Source organism: Pelodiscus sinensis, chromosome 6 (genome assembly GCF_052426305.1).
Source record: "Pelodiscus sinensis isolate ZL-2025 chromosome 6, ASM5242630v1, whole genome shotgun sequence".
NCBI classification, from domain to species: domain Eukaryota; kingdom Metazoa; phylum Chordata; order Testudines; family Trionychidae; genus Pelodiscus; species Pelodiscus sinensis.
The window spans coordinates 88,649,302-88,662,555 of NC_143057.1; the positions used below are offsets into that span (position 1 = coordinate 88,649,302).

Consider the following 13,254-nt stretch of genomic DNA (forward strand, 5'->3'; position numbering starts at 1 on the left):
ATATTTGATAACTGTTGGTAAGATTTAATCAGTTGCTTGACCACACTTTGGTTCACCATTTCATTATAAAATCTGCTCAAGAGAATAAATAACCAATATCAGTCAGGCTTATTTATATGGTACAGGAAAAAGGTTCCAAGTGATTCGAGTCTCCAGTGAGCAATCCCATGTAGTAATGTTACATTCATCTTATACAGAAGTTATGCTCCCCAAAGTTATACCTCTGAAGCAATCCTTCTATACCCTACTTGTTTAGCAGAAAATGGCACCATATACCTCATTTGAAACTGGATTTAATTTATCAGCTTTTCACCTTATTTCTGGTACCATGGTGTTCCCCCATTATTTTTTGTTCTGAAGCTATGTATTACAGATCATGATGTACCATTTTTTTTGGGCTCATACATTCCAGGTACTAATAAACATGAAAGTACCTTCTACCTTTGTATAGGCTGCATATCTTTCCTGTTGCCATGAAAAAATAATCATATACAGGCAGTCCCCGAGTTACGCTGATCCGACTTATGTTGGATCCGCAGTTACGAACGTGGCTTTTCTCGCCCCGGTGGACGGGAGCGGCGGGATGCCCAGATGCGCCGCGGTCCGCTGCCCCCGTCCTCCGGGAGAGAAAAGCTGCTCCCCGTCTCCCTGGTCGGGAGACGGGGAGCAAAGCCTTGGAGCACGCCCACAGCGGGACAGCCCGGGCGTGCTTGAGCTGTCCCCCTGCAGGCGTGCTCCGCGCCTTTGCTCCCCGTCTCCCGACCAGCAGACCAGGGAGACGGGGAGCAAAGCCGCGGAACACACCCGCAGGGGGACAGCTCAAGCGCGCCCGGGCTGTCCCGCTGCGGGCGTGCTCCAAGGCTTTGCTCCCCGTCTCCCTGGTCTGGCCAGCAGACCAGGGAGATGGGGAGCAAAGCCTCGGAGCATGCCAGCAGTGGGACAGCCGCAGCACGCCTGGACTGTCCCGCTGCCCGCGTGCTCTGCGGCTTTGCTCCGCGTCTCCCAGGTCAGCAGACCAGGGAGACGGAGCAAAGCCGTGGAGGACTTGGGCGGTCCCACCACCCCCGTCTCCCTGGTCTGTTGGGGGGGTGTGCAGCTAGTGCCCCCCCCCCCCAGCAGACCAGGCTTTTCTTGCCTACCCCTAGGGTAGAGCAGCTGGGGGCTGCCGGGTTGGTCCCGCAGCGCCGCTCCGGACCAACCCGGCAGCACCCTAGCTGCTCTGCCCCAAGCGTCCTGATTCAGCCGCTGCTGGTCAGTTTCAGCAGCGGCTGAATCAGGACGCCTGGGGCAGAGCAGCTGGGGTGCTACTGGGTTGCTCCAGTAGCGCCGAGGAGCCGCGCTACTGGAGCAACCCAGCAGCACCCCAGCTGCTCTGCCCCAGGCGTCCCCAAGTCAGCCGCTGCTGAAACTGACCAGCGGCTGACAACAGGAAGCCCGAGGCAGAGTTGCTCTGCCCCAGGCTTCCTGGAATCAGCCGCTGATCAGTTTCATCAGCAGCTGACTTGGGGACGCCTGGGTTTCTTAAGTTGAATCGGTATGTAAGTCAGAACTGGCGTCCAGATTCAGCCGCGGTTGAAACTGATCAGTTTCAGCAGCGGCTGACGCCAGTTCCGACTTACATACAGATTCAACTTAAGAACAAACCTACAGTCCCTATCTTGTACGTAACCCGGGGACTGCCTGTATTCTGATACTGACAGTTTCCCTATCACTCAAGCCAAAGCTTACTTCAGCCAATGCAGAGCATTGTGGGATACATAGCATAGGTGTACAGTACTATAAGAAAGATGCACATGAATCTGGGCTGTATAATTGCTATACTAATGCTTAAGAATATGTTTATTTAAATACTTAAAACATATATTGCTGATAGAATTATCGGTGTATATATGCTAACTGGCTGTTATAGTCAACAGTTATTTTGGCGGTATCCCACATAATTGACATGTGTAAACTGATTCAAATGCTAACTGCACAAGCAGCAATTAGGTTGCTGAAGAGGCTACTAAATTCAGCTGCCTAGTAAGCACATATAGAACATTTTGTAACAACCTGTCAAAGGAAAATGATTAGGGGCAATAAAAAAATAAAAAGGGGGAGAGGTGGGAGGAAAGAATTCTTGCCTCATGCATGTTAGTTTTCATGACGTGAATCATGACCTGCTGCAAAAGCTGAAACTAGAGCATGCTATCTTATGCATTATATAAAAGCTCTGAAGTAGTCCTCTCAATTTCTTTATTTAAGTAGTTAGCATTTTTTTTCTTTGAGCCTAAACAAACCTTAAAGTTTAAACCAAAGGTAGATAAAATGTTGTAGTTTTAGCTATAATATGTTTTCAAATAATAAAAAGAGATGCAATTTATTTGTTGTTAAAATGTTAAACTTTCAAATATTTGAGTAATGACTTCAAAAGAATTCTATGAAGAGAAGTTGTTCTGTCAGTTGTCAGGTGCTAACGATTGACTTAAAAATCTTAACTGGAATCTTCATTGCATCAGCAAACATTACAATATCCGAGCTACACTTTAAATGAATAGAACAATATTGGAGAGGGTTAAATATGGAAGACAAGCTTTTTAATGTACTACAGCTATGAGAACACTTTGTCCATCTTATTGCCATATTTTCATCAGCAAGGAAGAGAGAATAAAAATGTTTGCTCTCTTCTTATTTTGTGCTCCCATACCACCCACCCACATTCTGTCTTGGATGTGTGACTGATTCCCTAGGCTGTTGTTCGATTAGGAGAAAAGGGAAGAATTGTTACCTTCTATCCTTGAAATGCATTAAAGCGGCACGAGGTGTTCTTTCTGGACTATTCTGTTTAAATCAGAGCAGTGCTTAGAAGTTGCTCTGTCAGTGAAACAGTTTGTTTTAGTTGTGGGATCTACCATTCTTGCCCAATCAATGCATGAAGTTAGAATAATGTATTTCAAACCTAAAATATTTGCTAGCTCGTGCAAGTTATCTGTTTAAAGAGCAATATTTTGCCGGATTAATTTTGTCAATTGGTGGTAAGCAGCCCTCCGAGTTCCTGAAAAAAAATTATGGAGGTGAGGGAGTACCCCCAAAGTTTTAAACATTTTCCTGACCGTAATGTCAAATAAGTGATACGCAATTTGGTTTTGTGGAGTAATGAAAATGGATTGAGTGATTTAAATTGTGATTTAAATCAGCAACTGGAAAATAATTATTTCAAATAATTGGTTTTAATCATGCTAACCATTTGCACTTTTTATTTTCTAAAGGGGTATAACCATTACAACATGGGGACATAATTTATTTACAGCTAAATGCAGTTTTTAAACAAGATTTGGTAGTATTCCATGCTAAAAGAGGAGTGCACACTAAATATATGGATTTATTTAATCATTCATATAGCTAGTTTAACGTAGCTTTATTCAATAAAAGGCAAGGTCTTCACAGTTAAACAGAAAGTACTGGCATTTGCTGAGGAAAAAAAGTAGTTTTCACATCATTAATACAGGTGCCGTATTTATAAAGTTTGAGCTTAGAAGTTGGTTAAATGTTTTCTCCTTGCTGCTTTTTTAAGAAAGGAAGTCTTAACTTATTAGTTAACATTGTTAAGACTCATTAGTTCATATATTTTATTTATATAATAGATTATCATAAGATAATTGGTTGACATGAATTCAAATTAAAACTTGAACAGGCTTATTTTTTTAGTGTTTAATTTTTAAAAACATTTCAGGGTTTTTTAATTACTTTAAAAAAAAATTATTCACCATGACAGGCAAAAATTAGCAAACCAGGCTTATGTTTCAGAAAGTTTAACAATTGTTTATCAGCCAAGAATAGTAGCTGGCATTTCTGGATCTTTTTGATGTGGTGCATTTCCAGCTTTTCACAGGAGGAATCTTTCATATTTGCTTTACTTATGCTTACTGGATTTCTGGTATGTAGTACATTCAGTAAAGAAACAGGCACAATTGATATACCAGAAAATTCTACCTGTTATCCTAAATGTTACTCGTAATACCTAGATATGATTATTGTAAGTTGCTTAACTGTTGAAAGCTCTCCTAAATACATATCTGAAAACTTGGTTGACAACTTAAAAAAATTCTAGTGATAATGGTATATGATCTTTTTTTCATCCTTCCTTTGTTTTTTTCCCCCTGCGTTATGCTTGTGCTTTCTTCTTGGCTAAAATTGTTACCCTAATGTTAACTGATGATGTCACTATAACTCAGGAATTCTCAAACTTCATTGCACAGAGACCTCCTTCTGACAACAAAAGTTACTACACAACCACAGAGGGGGGGGATCAAAGCCTGAGCCAGCCAGAGCCCCACCCTGCCACCCTGGGCAGGGGAACCAAAGCAGAAGCCAAGGACTTCATCCACAGGCAGGGGAAATGTAACCTGAACCCTGCTTCCCAGGTTGAAGTCCTTGGGCTTTGGCCCCCAGCAAGTCACTACTTGACCAGTTGCTTCTATCAAGGGTGGGAGCAGAAGCTGGTGCTGGGGAGAGCTGGCCTCCAGCACCGTCTCCACGGGACAAGGGAAGGGAAGGCAGAGGTGCGGCAGGGGACTCTTACTACATTTAAAAGGCAGAGCAACAGGGCGGGTTAGCTCCCGTAGGCAGGAGCTAACCCCCTGCAGCTCTGCATTTCCCCCCTTATTGACTAATGGAGTAATCGATGGAAAGTCCATCTGATTAAACACAATTTAACATCCTTAAATCTGAGCCAGTTCTGCTGACCCCATTGAAATGAAGTTATGACCTATTCTGGGGTCCTGACCCATAGTTTGAGAACTACTGCAAATAACTGTTGGCAGTAGATTACTTTTCATGGCCATCTGGATATCCTTTAAGTTTTAGCTGCATTAATATAAATTAGGGACTGTGATCATAACACTCTTCAAATATTGGTCAAGTTTGTTTAATTTATTTTAGATGAATGCCTGTATGTTTTCCATGGTTGGGTGCTAATTAAGTGTGAACTAATAATTGTATTAATTAAAATAGCTCATGTAATACTCTGTAAAATAAATGGGGCAGTAGCCCCTTAGTCTAATTCGTTACTAGCTCAGAATGACAGCCTCACTGCTTACTGGTGGATTTTTCTTGTAGTTGGGAAGATCTGGGTGATTTGTACAAAATACAAAACAATCCTGGATAAATCCCAGATTCCATTTTCAGAAGTGACTAGTTATGGCATGTAAATATAGAAGCAGTGAATGTCTGCAATAGCAACTTTGTTTCACCTTTTTCTGTATTCTGAGAGGACAGCAGCCCTTGTTGTCAACCTGTGTGTGAGAGGAGGGGGGAGTATCTTAAGCTCTTAATAGTAAGATCCTTGTTACTATCTGCTGTGGTTCTCTTGTTCACACCCACAGTATATTATAGAGATAGACTTCACTCAGGGCACATCTACACTGCAGGGCAAAAGACAAATTAAGCTACCCAACTTCAGCTACATCAATTGCATAGCTAAAGTCGAAATAGCTTAATTTGCTTTTGGCACTATGTACACAGCAGGAAGAACACTCTTCCTTTGACTTCGTTTACCCCTCATGAAATGAGGGTTACAGGAGTTAGAGTAAGAACTCCTCCATCTCAACTTCATTTCAAAATAATAGATTGCTCTGTAGATGCATATTTTGTTGTTCCAAAATAAGCTGCTGTGTAGACATGCCCTCAGATATTACATTTCTGCTAAAAACTGGTGTTAAAACAGTATAAAACGCTGCAGGATATTTAAATGTTTAGTGAGTGCCTATTGATAGAGAATGTGATTTGACTTATATGTGATATCCACATCCCTGCCCTCAGCATGTCCTGTGTCTTTTAGATCGTAAGGTATTACAGGAATATATATGACATCATAATGTGAGGTAGAAGAGGAACATTATTTTTGGTAACTGGTACAATGGTCTTTATCACAGAGAGTTAATCATCCAACCAGTAGCATAGAGGGGGGAGGGGCAGTTGCCTCCAGGCACCATGCTAGGGGGGAGCCAATTTAGCTGCCAAAAGTTAAGTTGTTTTTAAACTTTTTTATGATTATTTCCTATTTTGTATATATTCCAACAGTCGACTGTGAAAAGGTTTCAGCAAAACCTTCAAAAAGTAAATCGAACGATAGTTATGTTATAGTGTAGTAGAACAGTTATATTATTTACTATCGTCCTATTTAATTTTTGACAATTTCGCTGAAACCTTTTCACAGTCGATAGTTGGAATATATACAAAATAGAAAATAATCATAAAAAAGTTAACAACGTAACTTTTGGCAGCTAAATTGGCGCCCCCTTAGCGTGCCCCCGTTACCGTTCCCTCACTATGCCACTGCATCCAACGTCACACAGCAAGGAAGGCAAAAATAGGAATAGAATTTTAATCCCAAATGCTGTTTTGCTGGTTTAGCCACTTGATCTCACCTAACCATTTTAGAAATGATGAGCAGTCTGTGGCACCCTATAGGCAAACAAATGTTTTATCATGAACTTTCATGGGTAAAAACCCACTTCATCAGATGAGTTGGATTCAAGATTCCTTTAGAAGTCTGTTAATTGTTATACATTTCCTTTTTTTAAAGGAATACAATTAATATAAAAGTTGCAACTCAAGAACTAAAATCTTTTCCTATGTCCCTCATATTTATAGGGGGTTCAAACAAACTGCATTAGCTAGGAACACAAGGATGAGATATAGCTTCCTTCTTATGATTTCTTCTACCATATTCTGATTTGAAAATGCATGTTATGATGCTGTGTAAGTTTCTCTTGGACATAATGTCAATAAGAAGGCTCTATATGCAAATTGGCAACACTAGCATTTGTTTGCTGTTTTAACAGACCCAATTTATGTTTCTGAAAGTTAAATTGAGAGGTTTTTCATAAGGCTGTCAAGCTATTAAAAATTTTAATCACAATTAATCGAGCAATTAAAAAAAATCTAATTGTGCGATTAATCGCATACAACTCCCCTTTGAAATGCCGTGGTGGTGCTTTCAAGGGGCAGCACTTCATGGAGTCTGGGGTCAACTGGAGTCCCCAGCTTATCCTGGGCTCTGCCTTGCGCTGCCCTTTGGAAGTGCCGTCGTGGAGTTTCCAAGGGGCAGCGCAAAGTGGAGCCCAGGGTCAGCTGGAGTCCCCATCTGATCCCAGGCTCAATGCAGCGCTGCCCCTTTAAGGCGCCGGAGTGGCATTTCAAAGGGGCAGCACAAGCGGACCTGGGGATCAGCTGGAGTCCCCATCTGATTCCCCAGCTCCACATTGCAAAGTCCTTTTGAAGTGCTGATGTAGCATTTCAAGGGCTTTTCAACAGCAGAGCTGGGGATCAGTCCCCAGCTGATCCTTGGCTCCACTGTTGCAAAGCCTCTTTGAAGTGCCGGAGGGGCACTTCAAAGAGGCAGCACAGCATTAACGCTTGCAATAACACGTTATTTTTTTTAACGCGTTAATCCTGTCCTGCATTAATCGCAGGCGTTAACACAGGTCAATTGACAGCCCTAGTTTTTAAACAAAAAAAATTCAGAGGGATATCTGTGTTAGTTTGTAGCTGGAAAAAAAATTAAAACAATGAATAGCCCTGCAGCACCTTGGAGACTAACAAAAATATAGATGGTATCATGCACTTTTGTGGGTGCAACCCACTTCTTCAAATGGATGGCGTTAAGAGGTATGGGGTACAAATAAATAGTCGAGAAAGAGAGGGAGTGTGGAGGGAAAGAGAAGCGGGGAAAAAAGGGGGAAATGTATACAATCTAATTGACAATATTTTCCCCCACTTTTTTCCTTCTTTTCCCCTCCCCATCCCCTCTCTTTCTCTGCCATGTATTTGTACCCTGGACCCCTTAACTGTATTCATCTGAAGAAGTGGGTTGTGCCCACGAAAGCTCATGATACCATCTACAGTTTTTTAGTCTCTAAGGTGCAACAGCACTATTCATTGTTTTTTAAGTTTATACAAAAAAGAATATTTAAGTCCTATAGTTTTGGGTGGAGAACTTTCTGAATTGGTAACGGCAATGCTTCTTGTGATCAGCCACCAATATTTCTGATGGAGAAACAAAAGTGTTATAGCGTCGTTAGGGTATAAGTTAGTGGTTAAACAATTTTAATGTTTTCACTTAACTTGGTTAGAAAAAATGCTGCCAGTCTTTGAAATCATTGTAAGGAAAGATACAAGGTCATATAGGGTTTGACATACTGGTTTAAAACTAACCATGCATTAGAAAATAAGTTTCCATCTCCCTTTCAAACCTTGTCTGTCACAGTGGGTATTCAGTTTTGAGACTTTTCTGATTTGACGGTTCTTAGTCAGCTTCATGAAGGGAAAGGGAGCATAGAGAACTAACATGACTGACTATCTCCATACAAGAGATGATTAATTCTCCTTGAGGTCAATAGAACGACTTGTATGCAACAGAGGAGTAGGTGGAACAATAGGGCCCTTCAATGGTAAATAGAAACTGGGCCATACACACTTACAGCACTTGCTAAATAAATGATGGGCAACATTCTGCTGTGTATGTCTGTTCTTCAGAGTACCTAGAGTGAGTGCAGTCATGTAGTATGTACTTGGCGAAAGGCTATATTCTCTCTTCTCTTATTTTGACAGGAATCTTTTAATCCTACTATGCAGCTGCACCTTGTACATCAAGCTCCACGCACCGTTCCTCCTTACCTCTCCAAAAACGGATCAACCCTTGGAGAATTATTAGTGGGCTTCTTCAAATATTATGCCACAGAATTTGAGTAAGTGACAAACTTCTACCTGTGTTTATGTGAAAATGTGACGTGCTTGGATGTAGCATGCTAACATTTTGAAGACTGATCAACAGAGAGAGGAAAATAGTTTGAGGTAGGAACAGGTGATGAAGAGCAAGGATTGAAAGAACTGGAAAGGGGCACGTGACAGCACTTTGGACGTGCCAGTAGAAGCTTGGCAGTGAGACTTGCCTATGGTTGCTTAATAAACTACCTCAGTTTAATCTGCAAAATAGTCTGCCAAAAATCAAATAGCTCTATTGTCCCACAGCCAGCTATTTAGTAGCGTGCTATTTTAGACTGACACTTCCTTCTCCAAAGAGATTCTGGATGCCACTTAAGTTACTGATTTTGATATAAGTTGGGTTCTGGTAACTTCAGTGGCTTCTTCCCTCTTTTTCATAGTTTCATCTTGGGTCACGTACCTTAGCTAATATATAAGCCCTCTATTTGACTGAAACAAACACCTGGAAATTGCACCTGGAAATCAACTGCTGTTCAATGCAGATTGGAGTACATTCTATATGATCTCCAGTTCTTCGAGGACTTGCTTATGTCTTTTCCAGTTAGGTGCGTGCATGGCATGTCTACAGCAGCCAGAAGGCTTTTCCCTTAGTGGTATCCCCCTAGAGTCATGCCTCCATAGCACCCATAGAGAGTCCTGTCAACCCGCCACCACTTCATTTCCTCCTTGTTGCCTGTTAATGGTCAGCTGGAATGCTTAGTTCTCTTGTTTCCGCAAGCCTTCTCCCCAGGTGTCTTTGGACTGTTTCTGTAAGTAGTTTAATCAGTTAGTAGTTGTAGTTAGTCATTTTATATAGTTAGAATTCCAATAAAGAAATATTCTGTGTATTTTCTTCCATTTTCACTTATCCCTCTATTCCCATCCCCTCACCAGTACCGGGGCATGTCTAGGTCCTCAGGGTTTAAACTCTGTGCAGCTTGTAAGAAGTCTATGTCCAGAAATGACCCTCACACATTTTACTTGAAGAATCTGGGGGAATTGCATTAGAAGGATCATTGCAGGATCTGCAGGAGATTCCACCCCAGGATTCAAAAGAAAAAGACCAACAATTAAAAATCCTTCTGATGGAGGCCTCTTTCCATCTCCACTTGGAGCCATGTTCAATCAAGCCAACACCTAGTACCTGTAATATCTGCACAGTGGCCCAGTGTCGACGGAGCCCTGAAAAGGACTGTGATAAAGACACTTGGCACCAGCAGGTCCTTGTATAGGGGCTCTGCACATTAGTAGTGTCTGGCATTGCTCCCCATCACCAATGCCCCTCAAGAAGAAGTTAGACGGGATGCTCACTTATAATGAGACCGGGATAGAAAGACTTGAGTGCATTGAGACCCAGCGTGGCTCCATCTAGCCCAGCATGGTTGACTCCTGCTTCAAAAAGGAGTCGGTTGAGTCTGGTTCTGCAGGACTCCTTTCTCTGGAGGAGTCGAGGAGAGGCTTTGGAGCTTCCCTCCATGCCAGAGACCTCTGAGGTGGTGAGAGTTCTTCACCTTCATGGCACCACCTACTCCACTCAGGCAATACCAGACACCAAGCTCAAAGGCAACATCACCCCCGAAATCCACAGTGCTGTTCCTGAGGCAAGATGGCAACGTTACCATGTCAGTCACCGTAGGCTTGGCACTGATACTTTCAAGAATGGCAGGGGAACTGCACCTATTCCCAATTTCCCAGCATCAGTCGCTGATGCACGTGACACTGTTTCTCCTTGGTCTTCCCAGAGTGAGTTCTCCCCTGGCAGAGTCCTCTGTGTCCAGGTGCAGCTGACACAGATTGGAATACTGAGGCTCAAGGTTGGATAGTGAGACAGCAATTTTCCCAGATGCTATGGCCCACCCAATGTCAGGTTCCAATCTAATGGCCTTTTTGGACCCTCTGGGTGTCCAGCAAAGCAGAGGGTCCCATTCCAGGAGATACCCTTGTGATAGATCCCTACCCCCAATGGCGAAAAGGACAGAGAGGAAGTATTTTGTCCTCTTTAAAGGGTTTGAACATGTTTATTCTCACCCGCTGCCATATTTCTTAATGTTGGCAGCAGCAAAAAAATGTGAACATCAAGAGCACCATGGACGCTCACCTAAAACCCAAAAAGCAAAGAAGTTGGAGCTCTTTGGGAGGAAAGACTATTCTACTAGGGGACTCCGGCTTCAGATTTCAAACCACAAGGCGATCCTTAGCAAATCATAGAACACTAGAACTGGAAGGAACCTCAAGAGGTCATCGAATCCAGTCCCCTGCCCTCACAACAGGACCAAGCACCGTGTAGACCAGTGTTTTTGAAAGTGCTCCGCGAAACCACTTTGAGAAACACATTAACTGGCTGCCCCAGTTAGTTTATTTTGTGGCTCTCATTGGCTCCGTTTCGTCCTTTGCAGCCAACAGGAGCCCTGGGAAGTGGCGTGGGCCAGGCCACCACTTCCCGCTTCTCCGCTTGGCTGCAAAGAGTGAAACGGAGCCAATAGGAACCGCAAGGCTCCGTGGCTGCGGCACCAGTAAATAAACAAACAGGGGTGGCCAGTTAATGTGTTTCTCAAAGTGCAGAGCACTTTCAGAAACACTGGTCTAGACCATCCCTGATAGATGTCTATTTAACCTGCTTTTAAATATCGCCAGAGATGGAGATTCCACAACCTCCCTAGGCAACTTATTCCAGTGTTTAACCACTGACAGTTAGGAAGGTTTTCCTAATGTCTAACCTAAGCCACTCTTGCTGCAGTTTAAGCTTAAATGTAGCTTCAGTTCCTGCATGGCTATGTTGGAGTTCACAAAGCTTCTGCCAGAGGACTCGAGGGCAGTGTTTTTTGCCTCGGTGAAGAAGGCAAGCTTGTGATATGGGTTTTACTTCAGATAGCCCTAGATGTTGCTGATTCAGCTCTTCAAACAATGGCCATGGGGCTTGCCATGAGAAGAAGCTCTTCACTGCAGGCAACAGGGCTCCCTTATGAAGTCCAACACACCATCCAGGACCTCCATTCGAGGGCTTGACCCATTTCTTCAAGAAAACAGACTCGTGTCTGTGTAGACTTAAAGGCTCAAGAGCCACTCTCGAATCCCTTGGCCTCCATATTCTGTCACTGCAATGGAAGCATTTTCAGCCCCTGCTTCAGTTCTACCAACCTCAGAACAGATGGGACTGTAATAGAGGTGTAATAGAAGCCACAGGAGGAAACCTCCTCTGTCATTTGCTCAAGGTTCTGGGCAGGTGGAACAGTCCTCTGACCAAAATGAATCTTTTGAAGGTGTATACAAGGGCAATGCTTCTGTTCAAACAGTAGATCCAACTATCCCATCCTTTTTGTGCTGACTGTCCTAGCTCTACCATGTGTCGCAATCTGAACAGAGTTGTGGTTTCAGACCCTTTACAACATGTTCAGCTTTCCTACTCCATCCTACCTCCCTTCTGTGTCCCTTGTTAGGGAGCCCTCTCACAAGCATCTCCTAAGGCAAGAGGTGCAGCTGCGATTAAGAGCATGAACAGTGAAGGAGATTCCTCAGGAAATAAGGGCAAGTGATTTTACTTGGTAAACCAAAATCACTGTCCATTCAAAGTCCTCTCCTTTGGCCTGTTGGTGGCACCTCGAGTGTTCACCAAATGCGTGTCAGCCATGGCTGCTTTCTGCAGAAGTGTCTGGTGCTGGTATTTCCATACCTCAACTATTGGCTCATCAAGGGCCTCTCCACAACATAAGTGGAGGTGCATTTAAGCCTCATAAGATCAACTTTTGATAGCCTTGGCTTTCTCCTGAATGTGCAGAAGTCAATCCCGTCCTCCCTCAGAGGATAGAGTTCATAGGGGCAGTGTTAGACTCAAGACAGTAGAGAGCATTCCTAACAGAGGTGTGATTACAGACTCTTTGCAGCATCATTCAAGATCTCCGACATTTTTGTACCTTCACAGCAAGGAATTGTCTGAAGCTCTCTGCCACATGGCCACCTGTACTTATGTAGTGCAGCATGCCAGACTGAGGCGCCAACCCTTCCATGTTTGGCTAGCATCTGTATATTAACCAAACCAGAGTGGCTTAAACAAAAGCAGTTACACTTTCTTGGCTGGTTCTTGTCTCACCTATGGTAATGCAAAGAGCAAGCTATGTATGCAGGGATTCCCTTCTCCAAATCTCAAGCATCACTTTCCCTGGTCACAGATGCACCAGTGATGGGGTGGGGAGTGCATTTGCGGGAGCTCAGGCTCAGGGCCTCTGATCCCAAGCAGAGCACTCACTTTATTTCAACATCAGACTGCTGAAGGCAGTCCATCTGGCATGCCAAACCTTCCAGACTCACTTGGAGGGGCACTGTGTATCAGTCATGACAGATAATACAACAGCAGTATTTAAATAAACGGGGGAGCACACTCCACTCTCCTGGGCCAGGAAGTCCTCAAACTTTTTTATAATCCACTTGATGCGTTTGGAGGTATCTTATCTTCCAGGGATTTAGAACAAATTGCAGACCATTCCAGCAAGTCCTTTCAGAACCACAACTGGT

The 13,254-nt window shown here is 43.3% G+C and overlaps 1 protein-coding gene across 10 annotated transcripts in view; it reads left to right on the forward strand.

The window, feature by feature from the left end:
• The window catches only part of TENT2 (terminal nucleotidyltransferase 2), an 81,064-nt gene that overhangs the window by 45,947 nt on the left and 21,863 nt on the right, over nucleotides 1–13,254 (forward strand). For all 10 annotated transcript variants that reach the window (XR_012904874.2, XM_075932335.2, XM_089779368.1 and 7 more), the window contains one exon: nucleotides 8,593–8,729. Coding sequence is in view for 9 of the 10 variants with exons in the window: in XM_075932335.2 (XP_075788450.1) it covers nucleotides 8,593–8,729 (137 nt within the window). In the remaining variant the exon portion in view is untranslated. The remainder of the gene's footprint in view (nucleotides 1–8,592; nucleotides 8,730–13,254) is intronic.